Here is a 26,107-nt window from a genome sequence, read left to right as displayed (position 1 = left end):
AATTAAACAGAACCTTCAAAGATTACTGCGGATTTCACTGATCCTTGAAACGATATGAGTAAGCCTCTATACTCCGAGAAACATAACAAATCTTTCAGACCTCCATCGTCTGACACATGAAGAGAACTAAAATTTGGGTTCGGTCCTTTGCCATTCGCATAAAGAATAAATGTACGTAATTGTTTGTTTTATAAATATTGTTTCTTCGTATAAATTAAAAAAGACACGTGACTTTGTGACTACATTCTAGATCCGCCACTGCAACCATTTTACTCGAGAAGTTTAGAATACCATGAACAGGAAACTGGAACGAAAGTTATCAATGCGAACAAACACAAAATCTAAAACTACTCAGAATTATAATACAGATAACAAATTCTCAACAATATCGTTATTCCCCTATTGCTGCTTCCTTGTTTGGATGTTATGTCATGAGACTGTAGCGGTGAAAGAAGGAGTAAACATATATGAGTTTATAAGCAACATATTTCCATTTGACACCATCTGTGAAACTTCTGTAAGTTAGCCCAATTAACCCGAATACTCTGTAGATAAACCACATTAATCAGAGCTATCTTACCTTAATGATTCGCATTATTGTCCAGACCTCCAACACTGTGAAGTAATTCTCAGAGAGTACTATGTCCTTGCTTTCTTCATGACTAAATATAGCTTCCAGATATCCAAGAGCAAGCAAAGGCTTTGGCTCATTGTTATCTCGGGTTTGCTCAAGGAACCCTCTTTCGTTTCTCTGCAAATGAATGGAAGATTTCCATTTTCAGTCACAAACGCATAGTACACTAACATGAAAGTATTTAATAAAAATGCATTATTGTTGACATATATTTACAGGGTCACTATATTTATGCTATTAAAAATACGAAAGTTACATAAAAAAATAGGCACCTACCTACCTTTAGGAAGATTTATTTCTTTGCGCGTAGACATGACTATATCACACATAAGTATGTACACCTCGCTTCTCAACAATTTCAAGTATCATAGAACAAATTATATCACGTATATAACTTATTTATCTCTTTCGAATGTGACAGTCAAACTAATTTATTACACTCTACTTAATATGTACCTGATTAAATTGCCTTATATTTTGTCAAAGGCTGTGCGAAATCAATATTTTTAGGGAAATGAAGACAATCATTTTTATTTTTTTAAATGCTAGTTCTTTCGAGCAACCATCAACTATTTTGTCACAGGCGGATAAGCCTATTTTGCACTTTTCAAAGGTATGCGTTAAGCCATGTATTCGCGTTACTTTTTAAAGATATTGATTTAAAGAAAACAGATATTAGAAGGCAATAAATGTAAACTATTCTATGCACAGTTCACAATTAAGTTTACTACAACTACAAACACCTTACAAATTATTTAAAGTTTAAATGTATATTGTCATTTTTGAAATAAAGAAAATCACATCTTCCGTTGATCTAACTCTCCCAGCAAATCAAAACGGCACGTGCGTTGTGTCTTAGTGACGCATTGCTGCCATCACTTAAGACCTTACACATTTGGGTTTTTGGAGATTGCTTCTAGTTGTAAATGTGCAGTTATGCTAGCCTCTTTGTCTTGCAGAAGTAGATGCGGGCGACTAAACTCGTAAAGCAGGAAGAGAATGGCTAGATATTTCCGTCAGAGTTTGAGTCCGGTATATGCACTCATTAGTCAAAACAATATAGCTACATGCTTCTTTTTCAATGAAGTCCTTGGACTGATATAGTATTTACGGAGCGCATCTTAGAAGAGTTCACCAGACAGTGAAAGGGATCTTATTTGATCAGTCAGTGTGGTGATTGTGCATAGAATGCAGAAAGTATGCGATATATGAGAATTTGATAACGGATAAATTTGATGGCCAAAAAACTGAGAACGAGAATTTCTGAAACTGCGTAAGTTGTCGGGTATTCCTGAGTACATAAGGATGATATTTTCGAAAAGTGGAAAAAAGGCAGCTCAACCAGAACCAAATGACAAAACATGAAATGGTCATACGTCACTAAATATGTTGAACGTCATTGAGTGTCGAGGTTGGTATAGAAGAATCTGGCACAAAACTTGGAACAATTAACAGCACACTTTAACAAACTTTAACAATGGAAAAGTACGAGTGTGACTCAACACACAGTTCACCCTACACTGTTAAATATCGGGCTCTACAGCCGAAGTAACACATATGCTAATGCTAACAGTACGCCATCATCGAATACAATTGTAATGGACAAGTTATCATTGTCATTGGGCAACAGAGCAGTGAAAAAGAGTCGGATGAAGCAATGAATCATGATGTTGCCTGTATTATGTCGATGACTGGATCAGAATTTTTCGTCTTCCAGGACAACAGATGCTTGTGCTTAGGACTACGACAGGCTGCTGGACGTTCCATTATGATTTAGGGTACTTTCACATAGCCATTCATCGGTTTTGAGGGGGTGGGATGTTGCAATTTATTATTTTATATTTTTGGTATAGACGTTGTCTGTTGTTTGTGATCGAATCACAGTAAATGGCTTGGAAACAATCTTGGAACGTAACTCCTGCCTCAAAGTTTTCCTCATGTCACATTGATCAAAGAACATATCCCAGTGAGGTTGAAAAATACAAAATATTTACCAAAAAATAAAGTATTTATGGGCTTTTATAATTACATTTTAATTGAAATGTAGATCTTAATGGGGAAAGAAGTTCAAATGTCTTCCATGAACATGTTCTTCCGATTCAGAGAACCAGTGCTTAAGCTAGTTTGCATATAAAGCTTTAGGGATGTAAGTGCTTGTTAAATTTGTTATTTATCCCTTCATTTATAAGACAAAATGTATGTATGTAATATTTCAAAATGTTAAACTAAAATACGTATCAATTGTTTTAAAGATTATTCTTTCCCATTATTACTTTTTATAGAAAAGTATAATTTTATTTAAATACATTTTGTACTTATAAATTTCATATAATACATTTTCACATAATTAAAGTATTTAAAAACGTAACTTCACAAAGGAAATATAGCTACAATAACAATAGAAAGAATTCATAAAAAGGTGTTTAACTTTTGCAGACACTGTTTGTGATTCAGCGTCGTTTCTCATTCGTCACTCAACAATTCTATCTACAACACCTTTCACAATCTAGGACAATGAAATCTGGAAAATATTCGTATTTGTTGGTTCCTGCTGTAGACGAATCTTTCGCCATAAAGCAAAGTTTTCTTGATGTAGTTTAATTTTTTTATGAAATGTTTTCCTCTGACATACGAGGCACGTCCAGAAAGTAAGTTCCGTTTGGTAATAAAATTAAATTGTGTACAGATACAGAAAAATTATTTATTGCACAAAACTCTACAACTCTTAAACTACTTTTCCACATAACTGCCGAAATTTTGCAGGCATTTGTCATAGCGTGGCACAAGGTTTTGTATACCTTATTCATAGAAGTTTGCCGCCTGGTCTTCAACCAGTTGGAAACAGTTTCTTTCAGCTCGTCGTCATTGTTGAAGTGTTGATCGCCAAGGAAAGACTTGAGATGTAAGAACAGATGAAAGTCGCTAGGAGCGAGTTCAGGGCTGTACGGAGGATGGTCAAACACGTCCCAGCCAATTCCCTGTAGGAGGTTGTTCGTCACATTTGCAGTATGTGGTCGTGCGTTGTCGTGAAGAAAAACAACACCTTTTGACAGCAATCCTCTGCGCTTATTCTGTATTGCGCGGCGCAATTTCCTAAGTGTCTCGCAATAAGCATCTGCTGTGATTGTTTGACCACGCGGTAAGAAATCAATGAAACCCAAATTTCATCTCCTGTGACTATCTGTGTCAGAAATTATTCGCCGCCTTCATCATAACGGGTCAAAAACTGAAGTGCACTACCCATCCGTTTTGTTTTGTGTTGCTCAGTAAGAATCTTTGGTACCCAACGTGAGCAAAGTTTACGAAATTTCAGTTGTTTGGTAACAATTTCATGAATTAGTGATCGTGAGATTTGGGGAAATTCCATACCGAGAGCACTAATTGTAAACCTGCGGTTTTCCTGGATCTTGTCATCAATCGCGTGAACCAGTTCTTCTGTAACCAAAGATGGACGCCCACTTCGTTCTTCATCGTGCACGTCACTACGTCCTTCATTGAATTGTCAGACCCATCTTCTCACCATTGAATCACTCATCGCATTTTGTCCATAAACATCGCAAATTTGCCGATGAATTTCACTTGGTTTCACTTTCCTCGCATTCAGAAAACGAATCACCGCTCTGATTTCACACCGACATTGTAAACAAGCACAACAAAGCGTACGTGACTGACAGCGATCTCCAAATGGCGCACGTTTCTTCTCCTTGATACAGAGCGTCTACCGCGCATGTGCGGAACTGCGATCGCAGCGCTGCAGCGGAGATAAATTAAAACGGAACTTACTTTCTGGACGTGGTATGTACCATCAATCATTAACACCATTTTTTTCCCCATACTATTTCTCAAAAAAAATATTTGCAGGTTGTTCGAACCACTGATCTCGAGTTTTGTTATTTTTGTATTTTCCATGGAGCTTAGCATTGGACTATTTTACCACTGAGCGTTCACTTGTTGCTAATTCATGCAGAGGGACCACAGTGAAGATTTACTCCATATAGGGCCTATACTTATACAAATCCATCTTATGATACAGTTTTTACGATACCGCTCTATCGCGTCTAGGTAAGATAATTTCACGCTAGAAAAATAACGTCAAAGAATCCATGAAAAAAAAAATGTTAACATTACAAGTTCGAATGATACCAGGGATGGAAATTATAGTTTGGATTCACTCAAGGTTATGCATTGGATAAAATTATACAACGTGAAAAATATGATGAAGGTACACCAGTCTGAGACAGTTAAACAATTAAAGGTACCTGTTAAATTAAATATGAATGCAATTTTGAATTTTACTTGAATACTTTTTTTACCTCAGAAAAGCAAAGGAAGAAGAAGGAACAGAAGGAAATATCTTATTTGCTTTCATCGGAACAAGTGTGATCGTTATTAAGTGCAATCGTTATTAAGTACATAAATTTAAGCTATTGAACTTCTGATAGGAAATGTTGTTATAAGAACCCTACTTTCTTTCAGTCCTCAGATATTATTATTTTAAAATGCGTAAGGGTTATTTTCACATAATGAAACATCAGAATTACTTTTGCATTTTAAATATTACAAATTCTCTTCCCGGAAAAAGGTAGAATTGCCGTGAAACTTAACCTAAAATACTTTTGAGGTCTAATTTGAAAATATAAATATATTTTTGTATAATTTAACGTCCTTCGATCGTTTATGCATCGACGCTAAAGGAGATGGTGAGTATAAGATGGAATATAACGGTAGAATGAAGAAAATGGGACGAAACGAGAGAACTCTGACAACATGAACGCTCATGGTGTTTGTCCACCACAAGGTGGCAGACCCGGGAACGATTCCCGGAGGGAGCTCATGTGGTTCGAAATCCACGTTAATCAGTAGGCCCACGTCTCATATAGCCTCGCTGCTGAAAGGGACGTTAAACTCACAATCAACTCAATTTGTCCAACACAAAGTCCAAGGACCTCACGGATTAGAGATAGAAGGAAGAAACGAATCATTATGTGACTTATGAAGATCCATAATTTTAAATATTTTCCTCATCGTGGTTATATGTTTATATTGAATATTATAATTACAGTGTTACCTGCTGAAGGACTTTACATAAAATAAGTTACAAAAATCTTTATCTGTTGAGAAGGTAATTTGTCTTTTCCTCATCAAACTTTTTTTTGAGGTTTTATGGGTTGTAATACAGACATTGCAAGTAAATGTCATTTTACTTTGTTTCCTGAAACATAGTCCCCTGTCAACCTCCTATGCAAAAAACAGGTCGGATGAATCATATGTTATACCAAAAAGCAGCAGATTTTTTTTAATCTTCTTTCTCTTACCCTGCTGATTTCAATGAGTTTTTCATAAATTATTCCGTAGTTTTGACTCTAAGGAAGGCAATTGGAAAATGAAATTAAATTAAATTTTGAAGTTCTAAGTACAACGGTTATGCCGGCTAGGCTAAAGGAGACATTGATGATGAGAAATGAATGAAAATGTTGGAATGAAGAAAGTGGGAGGAAAGGGGAGAACCCCGAGAAAACAAACGCGAACTGTGTTTGTCCAGCACAAAGTTCACTTGGCGTGAGCTGGGATTGAACCAAGGACCTCGCGCACTAGAGGTGAATGCTCTGCCACTGAGCAATCGCGAAATGCAACTGGACAAAGTGTGTTTTAGGAACACTCAAATTTTCATCTAATCAATTAGAAAATCGTATGAAGCAGATGGTTAATCCACTGGCGTCGTTACCTTTTCAAATCTGTGGGGTCGGACGAATCAAAATCAAAATAATCTTTCCGGCAAAATTTATACATACAAAGTAGTATAGTTTCTTTAAATATATTTGACTAAAAACTGGGGTGACGTGTCCCCCGACCTCCTGCTAACGGCGCCCCTGGTTAATCATTGTAATGTATTTGTAGTATATTCGGATTTTCCTTACATCCATCACTTGTTCAATCGTTCTATATTAAAAATAAAAAAAATAATTTATCATATTTGTGACTTACAATTATGTAATTTTCTGCAATGTAGCTATTTTGTTTGTCTTCAGTGAAATTACAATATGTATACATTAATATTATCATTCAATATGCACCCCTAACTGTGGAAAAACTGCAGAGAAAAAGAATTCAGACCAAAGCTAGTTCCTAAGAATCTATGGTATTTTCGGACGTAATCTTTGGAAGACAGTGCCAATCACTGTGACCAGATCTGTACCAAACTCACCAACAGGTTTTATTTATGCGTATATTTCCACTTAAACTACGCGTGTCCTTTCCAACAATCATATGTGCTATATACACAATTAAACCTTTACAGCGGAATCTCATTATTCCAGTTTTATACACTATTTTCTTTAGGGGTTGCTTTCCGTTGCGTAGAGATTATAATGAATTGCCTATTTTTCTTATGTTCTTTTTTTAGTTTGATCATGGTTTGCCAACTTTCACTCTTTGCAAAATATTAAGTTTCAACGTCATTACTGACTTTCTGTTATTTCGGTGACATCCATAGTTTTCTCTCCCATATCTCCGCTCATTATGGTCAGTAGAAGCTCAAAGATTGATGATCGCTATTTCATTATATGCTGAATCAGATGTTGTACGATTGTGTTGGATTTTTACAACAACCATACGGAACTTTGGTTGTTAGATGCCCATAAAAGTTGTGGGGTGTTATTGAGAAATACTGCTCTTTAAGATTCTCTTATCAAAATTGATCTCACCGCACGGCGGAAGTGAGAAGAGCTGAGAAATCATTAGTATCCTTTATATCACTTCGTTCAGCCAGAAAAAAAAATAGATCTGAAACAGAGCAAAATTCTATTGAAATCCAGAAATTGGAAATTGAATTTGCAAGTTTAGTACTGAGAAGAACTTTCCACGCAAAATCCTCACAAGGCTATAAAATATAGAATTTGTTCTCAGCAGTTAAGTTGGAAATTTTGTTTCAGAATATTCGAATTTCGAGGAGGAATTTCTAAAAGTGTGAACAGGTTCAATTAATGTTTGAATTCACAAGGAAGGCGAAAGAACTGATTATAATAATTGAAACGTGCCATGAATGCTCCTACATGGTACATATCAGCAAAACCGAAGAAAAGAGCACAAGAACAACTGTTATGTGCTTGCATATATCACAATAGTTCGCGCAGAGTTTGCCAGTATACCAGTGCCATACCTTACATAATGGAGACACTAGTCCTTCAGCTTATGTCAGTCATGTTCTGTAGAGCTTGATTCTATTCGTAACTCAGCAAATTACAAAATGTGTTATACTGCGTTATTTGGGGGAATGCTTTAATTTCTCCTTTGTGAACGCCCTATAAAATTATCTCACCTCTTATGAAGATTGTCGCGATACGAAGATGAAGTTACTGGAGATTAATAGCACTGATTTGGGCGAAATCGATCAACTATCGACCAGACATTTACTGTTCGCCAAATAGTCGAAAATAAATTAAAGCACATTACAGAGTTAGCATAAATGATTCATTCGTTTTGAAAAGGCTATATTTTCAAAAGTGTTATACGTACACACATGAAAGATATGTGAAAAGAACCACAAATTCACTAAGTTTGTACTGTGTGGCGGCACGAGTCCATTATCTTTCCAATCGGACGTGGCAGTGTGCAGTGTGATATTACGAGGTTAGTACCTCTCTAAAATGGAGGGAAAGTAAGAAAAAAGATTCTTGTGTGCTTGAATATGCTAGATGTTTGTCTGTTATAGCTGTGCAACGCGCTGTTAGAAGAGAGTATCGAAAAGAACAACCATGTAAACAAATCATTTTGTGGTGGTATCGGCAATCCAAGAACACTAGTTGCTTGTGTAAAGGAAAACGCACCTGGCCGCCCAGGTCTCCTGATTGCACGCCCTGCCTCTTCTTCCTGTGGGAGTACGTTAAGGACCTTGTTTCAGTACCCTCACTACCACAACCCTTAGTAGAGGTCAAAGAACGCATCAGTGCTACAGTGCATACAATTGACAGGACTATGCTACAAAATGTATGGAATGAACTCCAGTATCGTCTGGACATGTGTCGTGTCACCAAAGGAGCACATATTGAACATTTGTAGAGGGTGTATAAACTTGGTAAGTTTGTGGTTCTTTTGATATACCTTTCATATGTGTACGTGTAATACTTTTGAAAATATAATCTTTTCAAAATTAATCAATCGTTTATGTTAGCCGTGTACCTTGGTAAATCATTTATTGATTTCACAATGGGCACTACTCACTTAGGAGGAGAACAATGTGAAATATTCTGACCGAATTCGGTATACCGATAAAGTTTATTAGATTAATAAATATTTATTTAAATGAAACTGAAAATAAAATGCGAGTAGGCAAATACCTGTTAACGACTTTTCACGTTGAGAATGACAAGAAATAAATAGTTGCCTTGTTACCATTATCATTCAACTTTGTCCTGGAATGCATTGCAAGAAAAAATAAAGATAGAATTCAGGTCCAGAGCTGAATGGCACGCATCAGGTTATATTTGTGCTAATGATATAAATTTAATAGGAGATGATATGAGGACAATAGAAAGAAATAAAAATATTTCATTAAACGCCTGCAATTACATGGGCTTATAAGTAAATACAGAGAGAATTACATACATGGAAGTTTGCTGTGATCGTAATCCTGCAATTTATGTTAAAGTTATATGGCATATTCGGTGCACGTGGGAGTAAAATCCAGTTCTTAGTCATCCTGGACGTTTTTCTTACTTAAGATCCCTAAGAAGCTCCTTTCAATGTCCAATTATTTCATATTCAGATATTGTTATAATTTCTTACAATGTAAAAGAGAAAGAAAGATGGAAAGAAAGAAGGAAAAAGAAAACAAAAATAAATAAAAAAGAAGAAAAAAACGTATACTTCTCCGTCTGCTTAAGCATTAGTACAAATTTTATGGCTCTTTCTCTTAGAACTTTCATAATGAGACTTAATTAGTTTTTACTCCGAAAGTCGCAAATATCAAGTAATAATTTTGACAGTATAACAAGTGGATAGCTTCAATTAAAGTAGACCAAAGCTATATCCGGTGAAGAAATTGAATGTGTACTGAAAGCGCACTATTCATGTTATTCAGTACAAACCCTTTTATCTTCGTGAATTCTCTCGAAACATCTGATACTTGAAATATGTAAAACGATAGTTGTGCCTCTTTTACTGTATGGTTGCAAAAAATGATCGTTTGCTTTGAGGGAATAACAGAGAATGGCAGGTCTGAAAATAAAGTCATGAGGCTAATTTTTGCAGCTACGAGCTACAGGAATTAGGAATGAGGGAAACTTGATGATGAGAAACTCCATAATTTATATTACTTACCAAACAGTATTAGGGTCATTAAAGTCTAGGAGGCTCAGGTGGGAAGGTTATGCAGCTAGAATGGGAGAAAGTGGATGTTCTTTCAAAATTTTAACTGGATACCCGATCAGTAAAGGACTATTTAAAAACCTGGGCTTAGCAGGGGAAATGTTAAAATTGTTATCACAGAAATAGGAAAGCCAAGTAGGAACTAGATTCAGTTGGCTAAGAACAGAAATCAACATAAAACTTTTCTTATTACGACATTCAAGCTTCGGTTCCCACAACCTATAGATTTAGTTCGTTTAGGAGTAGCATTATTTTACTTACTTATTACATTATTTTTAATATGCAGCAACCAGATAGAAATATTTTATAAAACATTCAACTTGCAGAATAACAGCTAGTGTTGGAGGTATGAAACATGCATAGCACATAAATTAATACACAACTCTTCTTTGTTTGAAATACCAACCCTTATTTTCTTTGGTGAATTACATGTGTTATTGTCAGATACTCCTGAATGAGGTATATTTTCGATAATTATAGCTGACTTCCTGTGTAATTTTCAAACATGCCATCCCTATCACTACTAAATTTTAATCTGTAGAGCATTAGTATTTGATTTTGAAGTTTCCTGCTGTTCATAACGTTGAAAGGACTTTACCTTCTGAGTTTATACACGTAGACTTTTTGTTTATTTTCTTTCCATAGATTTACCCATCGAGTCTTGAAATAGGAATATCAAATTACTCTGTATAAGCTATGTAATAATAAAATTTTATTTATTTTTCTTACCTGTATTTCCAGTGTGGTTTCATGAATGGGCCAATTAAAACCTGCTAGCATCCATTTTTTAATAATGGCAAATATATCGGGTGCTTTCCGCCACTGGCATAAGCAAGTGATAAGCAATGAATATCGATCTCTAGCTGCATTTGCGGGCATCGTCCGCAATTCCAATAGACAGAGGTCGATTAGTGTTCCTAGAGCATCTTTAGGAAGAACTTTTGTAAGAGCCAAAACTGAGTTTATTCCATCACTGCCCTGCAAAGAGAATATAAATTACAAGCTCATAACAACGTTATTGATTTCTCAAATGATTTGCTTGGGTAAACTCAGTTCAGAATAAACAACACACAAATGAAAGTCAATCGGAAGTACTGTTTCAGGCAAATTTCTCTTTAATCATGAATTCGTTTTCACTGTATAATTTATACGGTTTACCAAACCTTGTTAGGGTCATCAAGATTAGGAGGCTTAGGTGGGCAGGTCATGTAGCTAGGATGGAAAAAGTAGAAACGCTTTCAAAGTCTTGATTGGAAGACCAATAGGAAAACGACCATTAGGAAGACCTAGGCGCAGATGGAAGGACAATATTAAGATGTATCTCGCAGAAATAGGAATACAAAGTAGCAACTGGATCCAGTTGGCTAAGGATACAAGTCAGTGGAGAGCTTTTGTGAACGCGGCATTGAATCTCCGGGTTCCATTGGCCATAGAGTTAGTTAGTTTTCACTATATATAAATAATTTGTCCTGATGAATAACAAGTCTCTAAGTCCCTCTTGAAGAACCTACCTATATATTATCTAGTATATGTATGTACACAGGCGAGTCAAAATTATCTACACTTTTGTCATAACTAGACTTCGGATTTTAAGGCAAATGCCTATTTTGTTCCCTTTATAGGAAGTAAAAAATACTTCGGATCTTTACGAATCATGAGGAATTAAGCCTATTAAAACACTTTATAAGTGCCCTAAAAATGCCTAAAATGGAGTTTAGCGCCTATTTTGGCCGTTTTGGCCTAAAAATGCCTAAAACTGCAAAAAATACAAAATTCCTGTATTTTTTAAATAAACTTTTTTTTTTTAGTGTTGAGTGAAATTTAATTGACAAATCTGAAGGCAGAGTGAGTGTGTTTGTCGAGGCTAATTTTAGTCTAACTCGTATGAAGAAGTGAAACGCAGAGGGTGGTTGTATGTAAAAAATTGTTTCTAAAAGTTGAGCTATTTCTGCTCAAGGTCAAGCCCATTTGTGAAAGACAAAGACAAACCATCCCTTTGCATCCTGCAGACACTGTACTGAAAGATCTCTATCTCTTTCTGTCTGTCTCTCTTTCCCCAGGGGCAAAACCAAAGCTATTGCTAAGTGCATATCGCAGTAACCAATATTCCCCTCCCTGCCGTTCTGCATTCTTGGAACTATTCCACCTTTTCTCTTCTGTAGCGGCTCACTTCAGCTCTTCTGTGATCCGTTCAGCTCTCTGGAATTTGGACAATAGTTTACACACACACATTCACAAATCAACACACAGCTCTATTGAAGCAAGAATCTCTTCGGGTCTTCGCTTTCAATATTTGGGAAAAACCAAAGTCCACGAACAGAAACGATTCATGAAGTGACGCGGTTCAGTTGACTGGAGTATCCATCCATGTATCATTTTCGGGTCAGTGCAGTGATTTATCTTAAACACGTAGTTCAAGAACGATACATCGTCTCTACAACGCATGAACAATTGGACTCAACGGCTTACAGCCCAGTCACAGATCTTGAGGATTCTTAAAAAGAAGTTTTGTATCATACGCAACAATGCCAAAGGAGAAGTCTTCAAAAAGTACCTTGATTCGCCAGTGGTTGCAAGAATTTCCAGATCTAACATACGATGGAAGAATAATCTTTTGTCCATTGTGCAGCAAGCAGGTAAGAAAAGCTATTTTTATTTACAGAATTTATAAATTTAATTAAATCAATTGTACACCCCCCCTCCTTGTTTCTGTATAGCTACTTTATCAATGGGAGTAAAACCTTTATCAATGGGAGGTTAACTATTTTAAGAGACAACGTTACTGAGCTGCTGAACTCGTGAAAATCTAATTTACATGGAATTTAGATCAGTTAAGAAAAAACATAAAAATAATCCTGTAACACAGGAAAATCTTTAAAATGTAAAGACTTCTAGCAGCCTGCTTAAATGAAATATATGAACGATGGTTTTGAAAGTGCTAATGGAAGAAAGTGTCTAGACTTACACATTCAACAGTTTTAGGGATTCTCGGGGATCTTGAGAAAAGCGGACATGGCATTCTCGGTTCTTTCCGAAGGACTCCCCCCCCCCGAAAAAAAGCGGTAAAGGTTAAAAACAATGTAAGTTAAAGTTGACATATTGTGTCAGTAACTCCAAAAGGGGTCCTCTTTTCGGAGAAAAATGTTTAATGCCAGCAATTTCAGTTTCAGGAGCTTAAGAAAACATATTTTTGCTATCTCGTTTTTCAAAAGAAAAAAAAAAATTACGAAAGAAGTTAAGAAAGGCGGGATTCAATTTTTTTTAAATGCCAACAGTTCCAAAAGTTTGAAAGAAGAAATGTGCAATGCCAATATTGATTATCTTTAAAAAGTTAAGGAAACTGGATATATCCTTTCATCCCGAAAATATCTAAAAACGAGGATTTCAGTTTGAAAGAAAAACTAGAAATGTCAATATCTTGAAAAGCATAAAAGATAGGAAAAATGTTTAAAGGCCATTTTTTTTTTTTTTTGTTATTTTTCTCGAAAAAGAAAGAAAAGATCTGTTAATAGTTAAATAACGGCGTTTGAGGTTCATAGATTGTCTCAGAACTTGTTTTACGAAGCAGAAACTTGTTTGTCTCTTTGTTTTTTTATTTATCAATTTTGCTCGAGGTGCTACTGTCTATTGTCTTAAGATGCTATTGATTTCCATCCATAGTTACAGACAAATAAATTCCACACAGGGGCAAGAAAAGAACAGTCTGACACTCGTCTAACAAGAATTACAATTGCGGATAATTTTATTTTAGGACAGATCTTAAGAAAGGAAGAATTTGTCTCTGATGTTCTCTCCCCAAAGCCAAAAAAAAAACAAAAAAAAAAGGAATTCTAATCGATTGCTCTCTCTCTCTCTCTCTCCTGATGAAGAATATCCATACACCTTTTGTCGCAGGGCCGCAAGAGACAACTAATTTCCAAAAAAAAAAAAAAAATTAAAAAACGCCAATTTTATTTATTGTATCATGCTGATGTTCACGCTCAACTAAGGCATTGCTAATACTTTATTTTCGTTCTAACTTTGGTTTCTGTCAGTTGATAGTTGCAAAAATTTTGAATTTTTGAAATTTTAAAACGGCCCTTATTTTAAATTTTTGACAGGTCACTGATTTTCACACTGAAACATTTTAATCATATTTTGGGGAAAATTTGGTTCAAATCAGTTAAAAATTTTGTAAATTACAGTTTTAAAGAAAATTTTAAAGGGACGATATTTTGAAATTTTTCATGCAATTATTTTGGCATCCAAATCTCAAACAAAATATTGCCAAATTATGTTTTAATTTTTGCCAAGTTGGAGTGTGTCAGCATTCGAAATTAAATAAAATATAGTGCTTAAAATTAAATTAGTTACAGTGCTTAAAATTAAATATTATTTCTCAGATATTGATATACAATTTTATTGCTTCTGTCTGTAAATTGGGGATTATTCTGAAGTAAAATGCTCATCGATTAGTCTTTTATTTGATCTGTTCTGATTCGAAATGGGACTGGGGTATATTGGTCTTTAACGAGGTAGACCAACAAGTTTGCCTTTTTGTCAACTTTAAATCAATAATGTAACGTTCACCGATTAAAAAAAAAAAAAAAAGCACATTACGACCAGAAAGGCAAGCAAACAGTGATGGTAGTTGTCGCAATTAGTGCTCTCAATCGGGTCAGTTCGGGTCGACTTTTGGTTGGACACCCTCGAGTAACGGGTCGGGTCAGGTCAGCCTAACTCGGGTCACGGGTCGGGTAGCGTTAGACCAACTCAGTTCACCGGTCGAGTCGGGTCACCCGAGATAGTTTGACCCGACCCGACTGGTGAACTGAGTTGGTCTAACGATACCAGACTCGTGACCCGAGTTAGGCTGACCTGACCCGACCCGTTACTGAGGGTGTCCAACAATAAGCTGACCCGAACTGACCCGTTTGAAAATACTAGTCGCAATGTACACGAAGAAAATTAGAGAATTTGAAACCGAAATTAAAGTTAAAACGCCACCATCTTCACTAGTTTTGTAAGAAGCATTTGAAAATATATTTCTAAGCGTTTTTTTTTTTTTTTTTTTTTTTAAGGTTTCTCAGGAAAAGAAGTGCCACTTAAAGCAACACATTGATGGTGCTGGACATCTTGCCAAATCTAAAGCGAAGAAACAACAGAAACAGACACAGTTAACTCAGCCTTCTGGATCTGGATCTGAATCTGGAACTGCGAACACATTTAATGCGGATCTTGCTAGAGCCCTTGTCGCTGCCAACATCCCATGGAACACACTTCAAAATGAAACATTCCGACAGTTTTTACAGAAGTGGTGCCAGCAATCGATACCGTGTGAGTCAACACTCAGGAAAACGTGTTTGGATTCTGAATACAACAATACACTTGATACAATCAGAAAGGATATTGGCGATTCCAGCATTTGGGTAGGCGTCGATGAGACTACTGATGCATGCAATAGATACATAGTGAATGTTGTTGTAGGAAAACTTGATGAAGATGGACCTTCAACTCCTCACTTGTTAAGTAGCAAGGAAATTAAGAAAGTGAGTGCCCAGACAATTGCTTACACCGTGAACAAAAGTTTGCAACTTCTGTATCCTAGTGGTGTGGATGATTCTAAAATTCTTCTTCTTTGCACAGATGCAGCTTCTTACATGATTGCTGCGTTTAAGAACCTAAAACCTTTCTACCCCAACCTCATCCATGTTACCTGTGTAGCACATGCTTTTCATAGAATTTCTGAAACAATCAGGAACGAATTTCCTCAAGTCAATGCCCTCATTTCTAACATGAAAAAAACTTTTTGCAAAGCCCCATCGAGAATCGCTGTCTTTAAAGAAAAACTGCCTGGCATTTCTCTTCCTCCACAACCTGTCCTAACGCGCTGGGGAACATGGCTTGAAGCAGCTTTGTATTACGCAGAGAACTTGGACGCTATTGCTGGTGTTGTTGGCGAACTTCCTGGTGTGGAAAACATTGCAAGTGTTTCAGTTTTGAAGGAACTTTTCAAAGATCCCATTCTCAAAAGAGATCTTGTATATATCAAGTCAAATTTTTCATTCTTACCTACGACGATCACTAAGTTGGAAGCTACGGGAAAGCCACTTAGTGAACAGGTGTCAGTAGTTAACGAAGCCGAAAAGAAAATCCAAAGTGCTACGGGGAAAGTTGGGGAAAAAGTGCAGTGTAAGTGGGAAAGTGTAGTGAAGAAGAATGAGGGATTTCTTGTGTTGGCTCGTATAGGGAAAGTTTTGATGGGAGAGGATGAAACCATCCCCGACGAAGTGGAAATGAAAAATGTATCGAAATTTAAGTATGCTCCTGTAACATCTGTCTCAGTGGAAAGATCGTTTTCGGCAGCAAAGATGATCCTTACAGACAAAAGAGAGAGATTGACAGTCGAAAACTTTGAGAAACTGTTGGTAATTTACTGTTTCCAAAATTACGAATGAGCAAGTTGTGTACTGAATGAATCACCTGATTCACTGAAAACAAAAGATGTTAATAAAAAGGGGTATGTAATAATTTATACTATTATTTTTAGAGCCTATTTTTAATTTTTAGCGCCTATTTTCCTATTTTTAGTACCTATTTTAGGCGCCTAAAATTAAACTTTTTGGTGCCTAAAATTCCGAAGTCTAGTCATAACTTTTCTTACATTGCACACTTTGTCTTTTGTCCTCGCATGTTTTATTGTTATACTGTTGTGGTAATGCTGTGAAAGTGTGATCTTAATTCATCTATTTTTCTTCCTTCTGTTGCAGATATATCATGGCTGCTCCATTAGAAGTTTGCACCAAAGAGGAACAACGAGCAGTGATCCGATTCCTGTGATTGGAGGGTGTTAAAGGGTCAGACATTCATCGCAGACTATCATCGCAATATGGAATAAGTGCACTATCACGTAAAACTGTGTTTTTGTGGTTCTAGAAGTTTAAAAGTGGTCGAAAAAGTGTAACGTATAAAAAGGATGCAAGACGGCCATCAACCTCCAGTACAGAAGACAACATTCAGCAAGCTCGAGAGATGATTCTGGCGAATAGGCGAATCACTATCGATGAGGTAGCAGCTGTTTTGAACATCAGTCATGGCTCTGCCCATCAAATCATCCACGATGAGCTCGGTTTTGATAAAGCCTGTGCACGGTGGGTACCAAGAAAGCTTTCTGCAGAACAAAAAACTCACTCGCGTTAGGGCCTGTCAACGCTTACTCACTCGCTTCAATAACGAAGGTGATGCATTTTTAAACAGAATTGTCACCGGCGATGAAACATGGGTTCATCACAATGATCCAGAATCAAAGCGCCAGAGTATGCAGTGGAAAAACTCTGGATCTCCGGCGAACAAAAATTCAAGACTGAGCCATCCGCAGGAAAGGTTAACTCTGTTTAAGGACTCACAGGAGATAATAATGGCAGAGTTCATGGAAAAGGGAAAGACGATCAACAGTGCGAGTTATAGTGAAATGTTGGAAAATAATCTGAAGCCGGCAATTCGTAACGAACGCCGAGGTTTGTTGTCGAAGAAAGTTTTGTCGTTGCATGACAATGCACGGCCACACACGGCTCATCACACTATTGAAACCACCAACAAGCTGAAATTTGAGTTATTGGAACACCCTCCCTACAGCTCAGACCTAGCTTCATCTGACTTTCACTTGTTTTGCGTGGTCGCCGATTTGCCTCAGATTTAGACTTGCAAGCTGCGGTGCAAAAATGGCTTCACGACCAACCGAATACCTTTTACTTGGAAGGAATACGTAAGCTCGTTCACCGTTGGGCCAAGTGCATTGATAAGGAGGAAGATTACGTAGAAAAATGATGTGCATAGTACAACCCTATTTCATGTAAATAAACTGTAGAATGAAAAGTGTAGATAATTTTTAACTTTCCTCGTATATAAGTGTGATTTACATGCATTGTGCAATATAAGTTTGAGATGTATGTGAATGACATGTTTAACCCAGTTTCAAACTGTCCTTGCAACTTGCTTGTCTTTCACGTTATGAAACAAATATTAGTCACAAGCTGTGAACTTCTATTACTATAGCCCGTTTAAATAACAAACAATATGATGATACAACTTTGGTATTCCACTTGAGTTATCTTGAGTGAAATTAGTACTTATATTTGAATGATTAATATAAAATTCTAGTGTGGCCCAATTCAACGTACCATGCACCTATACTTTACACGCTTAGCTGTGCCCAGGCATTAAGCAAGGAGTTAGACTGACATACTCTCATGTCAATGGAGTTTCCATAATTAAAATTACACAGCTGTTTCAGAAATGCTTTCATTATAGGCAATATATCACTCTCACTTCATGAAATTACAAAACACTCTTGCCTCACTTTGTCCATTGTATGTGAGCAAATGTTATTTCAGCAATTATTTTAGCTTATAATCCTCAATTTGATCAGTTTGATGGGATAAGGCGATTTCGAAGATTTGGATAGAGATATGAAAACATATTTTCTTCAATTCCTCTGTTAAAGCAGACAATGAATGTTGTTACATAGTGTGAAACTAAGACTTCCGAACTAGGCGAATTCAATAGTCGAACTTGCAGAAGGGCATTTATAAACACTGGTTGCAGTAAGGTAATAAGGTCAAAAATAGAACCTGTTCCTTTGACGCTGAATTCATATCAAAAGCCGTTACTCGCTATCCTTTACTGTGCTTATTCTATGGTGATAAATATTTAAATAATAGCTTATTTCAACCACTTCCAATTTGAACAGAGGGCTACAGAAGGAAGTATAACCCATTCTTGGGACAATGAATCGATTGCAAAAAGCTACTTCTTGATACCTTACCGTTTTCTGCTCTACAAAAATCAGTACTGAAACCGGAAATAATAGTAAATTTGAACCATTTCCGATTTTGCTAGAGAGTTGTGGACAGTCACGATATGTTGTATTGAGACACTAAATCGTTTGCAAAAAAAAAAAAAAAAAAAATGCTTCTCCCTAACTACTACCGTATTCATTAAATGCAATAAACATTGAAACGAGAAATCGTTCATTTGAATCACTTCCGGTTTGAATACAGGTTAACGGAGCAGATGGAACCCTATTCTAAGAACTTTTACAAAAACCCGCATCTTGAGAGAAATTATCGTTTTTCTCTGCAAAAATCAGTATTGAAACCTGAAATAATAATAAATTTGAGCTACATCTGGTTTTGCTAAATTATTGTAGATAGTCATGGCATGTTGTTTTGAGTCACTGAATCATTTGCGAAAACCCTCTTCTTGAATCGAAATCAACAAACTATATTCCGATATCTCTTAAGGCTTTTCCTCTGATTCCTGTCCACAGAGGACGGAAGAATGGGCGTACAAAGCCGTTCTATAAATATTCCGACATTTTTGCGTAGCATAATTTGAAAATCTAGTAAAAAATTAAAATCAATGAAAAATAAAATTGCGTAATTGAAACAATAATAATTTTTATAAAAGTGGCTGTTAATTACTAAATTTCTTTATCTATTGCACTTACTTTTATTATAAAGTAAATTGAAATTCTCCTACAATAATGAACATATGTTAACTAAACTTCTTTGGTGAAAGTTTTATTTTATTTTTTGCTTTAATGAAAATTTGTTTGGAAACATATTGTTTTGAAGACTGTAGTGTACTAAGTTATGTAAGGATATGATATATGGTCCTCACATGTTTGAAAAAAAAGTCTCATGTATTGTTATGTTTTCTTTTCTTCTTATTTTCTTTCATCCTTAAATTTTCATTGATCATTGACCCTAACACAAAGGTGATTAAAAGTTTTAATACTGCGTTGTGTCCTGCTCATGTACTACTCATTTTATTCGGAGACTGATTTGTACCGTTCTGATTAAGAAGAAGCATCACGTCACCTCCCTTCCAATCAGTTAGTCATAGTAAATTTAAGTGCAATGACAAACTTTATTTTGAAATAGAAGAAATCGCTAAACTCCTGCATAGTCGCGGGAATAAATTGTACGTAATCATAAAGTCAGCCAAGGAAGTTTGTGGTGGACACTTAGTGTCTGTGGTTTTTCTCTTTGGGTACTCAAGTTTCCTCCCAAATTCGCATTACACCAATTTTTTCATCATCATTCACTTGCGTTAATAATCATCTCACTTAGCCTAATGGGCATAATTGTGGGACGTTGAACAGAAATATTTCATTTCATTTTGCAATGCTTGCTGACAGTTTGTCGGTGTGTCCCCATTAATACCTTTTAATACGTTGCATTATTATTGCTATTATTTGTAAGGAAGAAGGGGTCCTATGAGACTCAAAGTGTGCCGTAGTTTTCAAAAGACTGCGAGCTACTGTTGTAGGTTGACAATAAGAAATCCTAAAGGTACTAACTGGATTCGATTTGTGAGTCTTTTAGCATTATTAGTCGTGTTATGGACAACAATGGTTCAGTTATTTTTTAATTGATGGAGGAACGGGGAAAATAATTCTACAGTGACTAAGTAAAGAAACTCATGGTCAGATAGCAAAACCGTAGTGGAAGCATAATGCGTCGAAAAATAGCACAGATAATTTTAATTCATATTTGATAAGGTCTAAACATTAACATATGAGCATATTTATTGCCGATATTTCGTATTGGCATAATTAAAATTACGATTTAGCAGGCGTTTGGAAATAATTTCTGCAAGATCTACGGAATCAACAGCAGTGAACTAAGTTGCATCGATTGCTTCATTGAGTCAGTAGCTATTTTTTAATCTGTAAAAAAATCAGTGAAAAGTATTTCCAATTCGGAAGAAATAGATACAGGGATTTATTGAAAGATTCTTGACAGTGACGACGCAAATTTTATTTTCTTGCATGGAAGCAAACGGAAGGACAAAACTTTTGGGAGACAGCATTTTTTTTTTTGTATGCAGAAAGGGTAATTTTATATTACTTTACCTACATTACAATTCAATATGACTGCAGGACCAGGCATCATCACCGGGGAGGGACACCTGTCCTCTTATTCCCCTCTGGTGTTGTCACTAATTCTTACCTTTTAGATAATCCAAGGCATTGTAAAAGTATTAGAGAATGAAAAGTGGAAGACCACTGCGAACAAAGCTTGTGTGTGAAACATCTAGTAGGGGAATTTTATAAGAGTAAGACGAGAAAGACAGTCAGTTAACATATCTAGCAAAGAAAGTTAAGAGGTACTATTAACAGTGAATTAGTTCAGGAATATAAACACAATAAGGATATATTTTAGAATTAACAAAAGAAAGAAAGATCAGAGATAAATTAAAGTAGTGGATTGTTCATGAAATGCAAAGCATTTCACTAATTACACTCACAAAAGCTGCGTTGTCCCATACACTATACACATCTCAGTATTTTCCATAAATGATAAGTCATGCATTCAAAGAATACGTCTATCGGAGTGATAGTTTTTCTTTCAAGGATTTGTTCTGCGCTGAGACAAACTAGATCAATCAAACATATATGCCTCTTCTTTTTATCAATTCTAACAGTATTTTTCTAACTTAAACACTGTAATTCTCATCTATTTTTCTCAGTCAACTTTTAATAAAATACCCCACTAATTCTTCAGATTCTTTGTCGGTTATTTTTGATTGTGTATTAATGGAATCTACGAATAAAAGCAGTGAACTTTCCCTTTTATCCGAATCGATCCGACATTTTGTTTTCGAGTTATAGCTTTTTTGCATTTTTCCGACAAATTTTCGGCTGTTCATACACTGTAAAAAATTTCGCCTTAAATTTACTGACCGATTACCGTCAACTCTCGCTGCCATCTGATTACCCTAAATTTTACGGACCACCGTTTTTTCATAAAAACGACAGACCGTATATTTAGAAGCAAAATAATATTGACCGTGTTTAGATTCTAAACTTTAGAAACAAATTTGGTAACGTATATGTTACGGTAATTTACCGTAATATTTAGGAGTCGTTTTTTTTTTTTTTTTAAGGCACAGGTGTGTTATTACCGTACAAGATTTATGGTAATTATCACACCGATTCCCTATCTAGAGGCCCTTGCCGGCCCAGCATGCCCTCTTGCTAGATCCAGTAAGAATTCTAGCTGGACAATATATATCGACCCAATTTTCATCGAATTGCTGGAAATTGTATCAGTATACACACTGGCTAGCAATAATTTTTGCTGGATGGATGCAACTAGAGTGCACACTGGTCCCTGCTGTTAAAGACTACTTAACTAAAGAAAACAAAATGAACGAAAGAAATGCTGCACCTACGACGTGCATAATATCCATAAGAATAAAAGTTGAAATTAATTCTTAGTTTGTAATATCGACCCCTTGTTCTGATATCATCTTGAACATACACTGCTTTTTCTTTTCAAAATTACCAATTTTGTCATGTATTGAACAAAACACCAGAAGAGGATTCGATATTACATACAATATATATGTTGAATTTTATAGCTGTTTTCGCACGCTTTGAAGATGTAGTTAGAACAAACATCCATGCCCTTTTAAGATATTCATAAATCGATATTCTGTTGCAGTGTTAAGACTAGCTTTATTGCATGCATTTTCACTATGAGTACCAGTAGACTAATAGACCTCAAATATTCTAATCAGCGATTCATTTGATTAGTCGCATTATTACGGTTTCAGATAACCAAGCAGGCACTCGACAACATAGCTTAGAATGACCAGAAGTACGACTAAACAAGTGTAAAGCCATATGACTTCTCACAACATTGCCTACAGTATCCAGTATCCGCTATCCCAAATTAATAAATACATGTTTGCATAATTATGTAACAGTAGCATCAATGCTAAAAAAAAGGTCACCAAACTTCCAGAGTATCAAACTTTTGCATGTTTATTAAAGGCTCAAATGTATTAACATTATACCAGAACAGATTATAGGTACTCAGAACAAAATTAAAGATAAAAACATATACAGAAATATTTTTCAAATCTAACAATTCATTTATCCAGGAAAAATAATGACAGCATGGGAGCCCGATGAAAATTTTCTAGGGGACTCAACTCCCTGGTTACTATATACCCTATTACATTTGATATTTTTTTTATTTGTATTAAGAAATTTAATACCTTTTCACTACCTAGGGGAGCGACCCCCTGCCCCTCCTTCGGGCACACATGAGTGACAGTATACTTTTATTTCTGTAACATGAAAAATTCCATTTGATGCAATACAAATTATGTAGTGCTGTTACGGTAAACTACGAAGCACTTTTCCTAAAAGTTTTTTTTCTCTTTTTTTTTAATGTATTTCAACATTGTGATTCTAATTCTAGCTTCACAAACCACTCGTAGTTGGCTATATTATCATAAGACTTTAGTATATACATCCAGCAGCTTCTTGGTTTCAAATCGTTGCACTTTGGAGCGATCTGCTTGCCACGATAACCAACTAAAGTTTTGTTTGTCACCGAAAAAAGTTCAAATATTAACATGGTGCTTTCCCACATACATGACCTTGCTTAATGTTGAATTTCCAGGATATCGTCAACAGTAGTAAGCCTACTGTATAATATATCACTCCAGAAAACCACACACTAAACAAACAAACAAACAAACAAAAGAATGAAACAAAACAAAACAAAACAAAGCACAACACATCCGAACCTACGCGCCATAAATCCTCGCTTCGAACATGTGCTTTTTCTCTCCAATGCGCATGCCCGACACAAGCATCTGACAGGAAAACGGTCTCCTACCATTATTTTAGAAAAACGGTAAACCGTATATTTTTTATGGTAGGAGGCATTTATTTTCACGGTTATTGGTTACAGTGTAGTGCCGAAAGGAAGCACTTGTGCACCCATGTAGGCCTATATTTTCAAAATTATCTTGGGGACAGGAGTCACCTCCCAAACGTTGTCATTGTAGTTTTGAAACACCCTGTATATACACGATTAGCACTCAAAGTGTTAAAGAAGAGCATTAAACACGTAGAGAGGAATAGTCCCTGCAGTCCATCTCATGTGGGCAGCCATTGATAACTTACCTGAAAAAACTTGAAGAGAATTGGTAGCGATGAGGCTGTTGTCTTTTCCAATCTTCTTAGATGATTTTCATTTTCTGGAAGATAAAACTCCTCCTCTCGAATTTCTAATATGATACTTGCAATATCACTAAATTGTTTAATAACCATTTTCTCCTTCTCCTTATTTCTTTCAGCAACATCAGGCATCGGAGTCTTTCGTTCTATATGAAAATAGTAAGAGTGACATTAAATTAAATGATAATGATATAGCCTACAGTAAGAAGTAGCAAGTTACTAAAATGAATGAACCTTTCTGATCTTTTGTGAAAGTCATCGTTATTTATCATGCATCATCATCAAACATACTGAAGCGAACTATCAAATATTACCGTTACCCACATAGAAAGTATTGGTATTCTAATAAGGTAATCCCAAAAATCAACTACTGACCTGTGCAATATTTCTAAAGTGGTATAAGATTTACACGAAATTGTAACCTGTCCTTAAGCAGTAACTTCACAAGTGAATTTAATAGCGAAGAAAAATGGCATTAGGAAAAGCTCTGCTAAAAGCATCTGGTAATCATGCCATTTATTCCTTTAAATCCTGTGCGTTAATGTTGTGTGAATTTTACTAATTACATTTTGATTTGGTTTGATTTTAGTGTAGGGGCCGCGCTGGCTCAGTGGTAGAGCGTTTACCTCTGGTGCTTCGGGCCCCTCCGCCAAGTTAACTCTGTGGTGGACAAACACCGTGTTCCCGGGCTTTCTCAGAGTCCTCCCGTTTCCTTTCACTTTCTTCATTCCACCATTTCATTCACTTTTCATCACCGCCGTCTCCTTTAGCCTTGCTGGCATAATTGTGGGACGTAAAACTCAAAGATTTCATTTCATTTTTTGATTTTAATGTCTCTTTCAGCAGCCAACTGTATGAGACGAGAACATATAACTTAACGTAGCATCCGAACCACAAGAGCTCTCGCCGCCAATAAACAAGAATAATGCTCCCAACGTACTTTGACGATGACTACAGTAACTTCTTTTTAACCACCACTTGAAGTCGAGTCCGGAAAAATAGAATTGCACATAGAGCGTTTAAGTCAAATCTGTGACGCAGCAAATATTAAAAAAGAAACAAGAGTTTGAACATTCTTATCTGTCATTGGACAAAGTACGTATAAACAAGTAAGAAATTTAACTTTCCTTTCCGCACGACACAAAGTAGGAAAAAATAAATGAACCCATCAAAAATGATTATGGTGTATTGACCCATGTGATCACACAATATTAGAGATTCCACAGATTAAGATAAGCACATCATCAGTCAGTTATACAATTCATTTTGACTTAAAGTACAGAATAATCTTTCAGTAGTTTTAAACAATATATGTATCAAGTACTCAAGACCAGTCAGTATTAGGAATCAGTAATGAAATCCCTAGACGGCATCTGATAACAGCGAAAGAAAACTGATATTCCAAGTATCCATCAGGATAGCAGTGGAATAAACTGGGACTTAATAGATAAAAAAATCATCACATGATCTACAAGAAAAAAATGGCTATTAATGTAATAAAAATATCCAGTAAGAAGCAATCTGGTCATAAGAAGAGACATAAAAGTCGAAACACTTGCCATCACAGTCAAATTCAAGAAGGTATAATTAGAAAAGTAGTACCACTTCCAACTCTTCTAATTCCTCACGCTATATATTTATGAAAGAATGTACACTGAGATCAACTGTAAATGGTACTGTTTAGGTTTTATGTCCCACCGTTATGTCGGCTACGTTAAAGGAGACGGTGATGATGAAAAATATGTGAAATTGTGGAATGACGAAACTGAGAGGAAACGAGAGAATCCCAAGAAAACTCACGCACACGGTGGTTTGTCCACCACAAAGCTCACTTGGTGTGAGCTGGGATCGAATCAAGGACCCCATGTACCAGAGGTGAACGCTCTACCACTGAGCCACCGCGAACGTAACTGTAAATGGTGTTGTAAGACGCGCGCTAAAGGCAGATGCTCAGCAACAGGAAAAAAAATGCTACTGTTGCCATGACAAGCCTCACTTTGCAAAGCATGTTCTTTAAATGAAATATAAGAGAAAATAATACAATGAATTAATCAAATGTCAGTTGACAAAGACGCTAAGATTAT

The 26,107-nt window shown here is 36.0% G+C and overlaps 1 protein-coding gene across 1 annotated transcript in view; it reads right to left on the bottom strand.

The window, feature by feature from the left end:
- The window catches only part of LOC145674172 (condensin-2 complex subunit G2-like), a 165,313-nt gene that overhangs the window by 63,178 nt on the left and 76,028 nt on the right, over positions 1-26,107 (bottom strand). Inside the window, exons 12-14 of the mRNA XM_081744004.1 lie at positions 23,970-24,169; positions 10,730-10,978; positions 581-751 (exon numbers count right to left, since the gene is read on the bottom strand). Of these exons, the coding sequence (XP_081600130.1) occupies positions 581-751; positions 10,730-10,978; positions 23,970-24,169 (620 nt within the window). The remainder of the gene's footprint in view (positions 1-580; positions 752-10,729; positions 10,979-23,969; positions 24,170-26,107) is intronic.

This window comes from Thermobia domestica, chromosome 17 (genome assembly GCF_964235325.1).
Source record: "Thermobia domestica chromosome 17, izTheDome1.hap1.1, whole genome shotgun sequence".
NCBI classification, from domain to species: domain Eukaryota; kingdom Metazoa; phylum Arthropoda; class Insecta; order Zygentoma; family Lepismatidae; genus Thermobia; species Thermobia domestica.
This window is presented reverse-complemented; position numbering and strand designations above follow the sequence as displayed.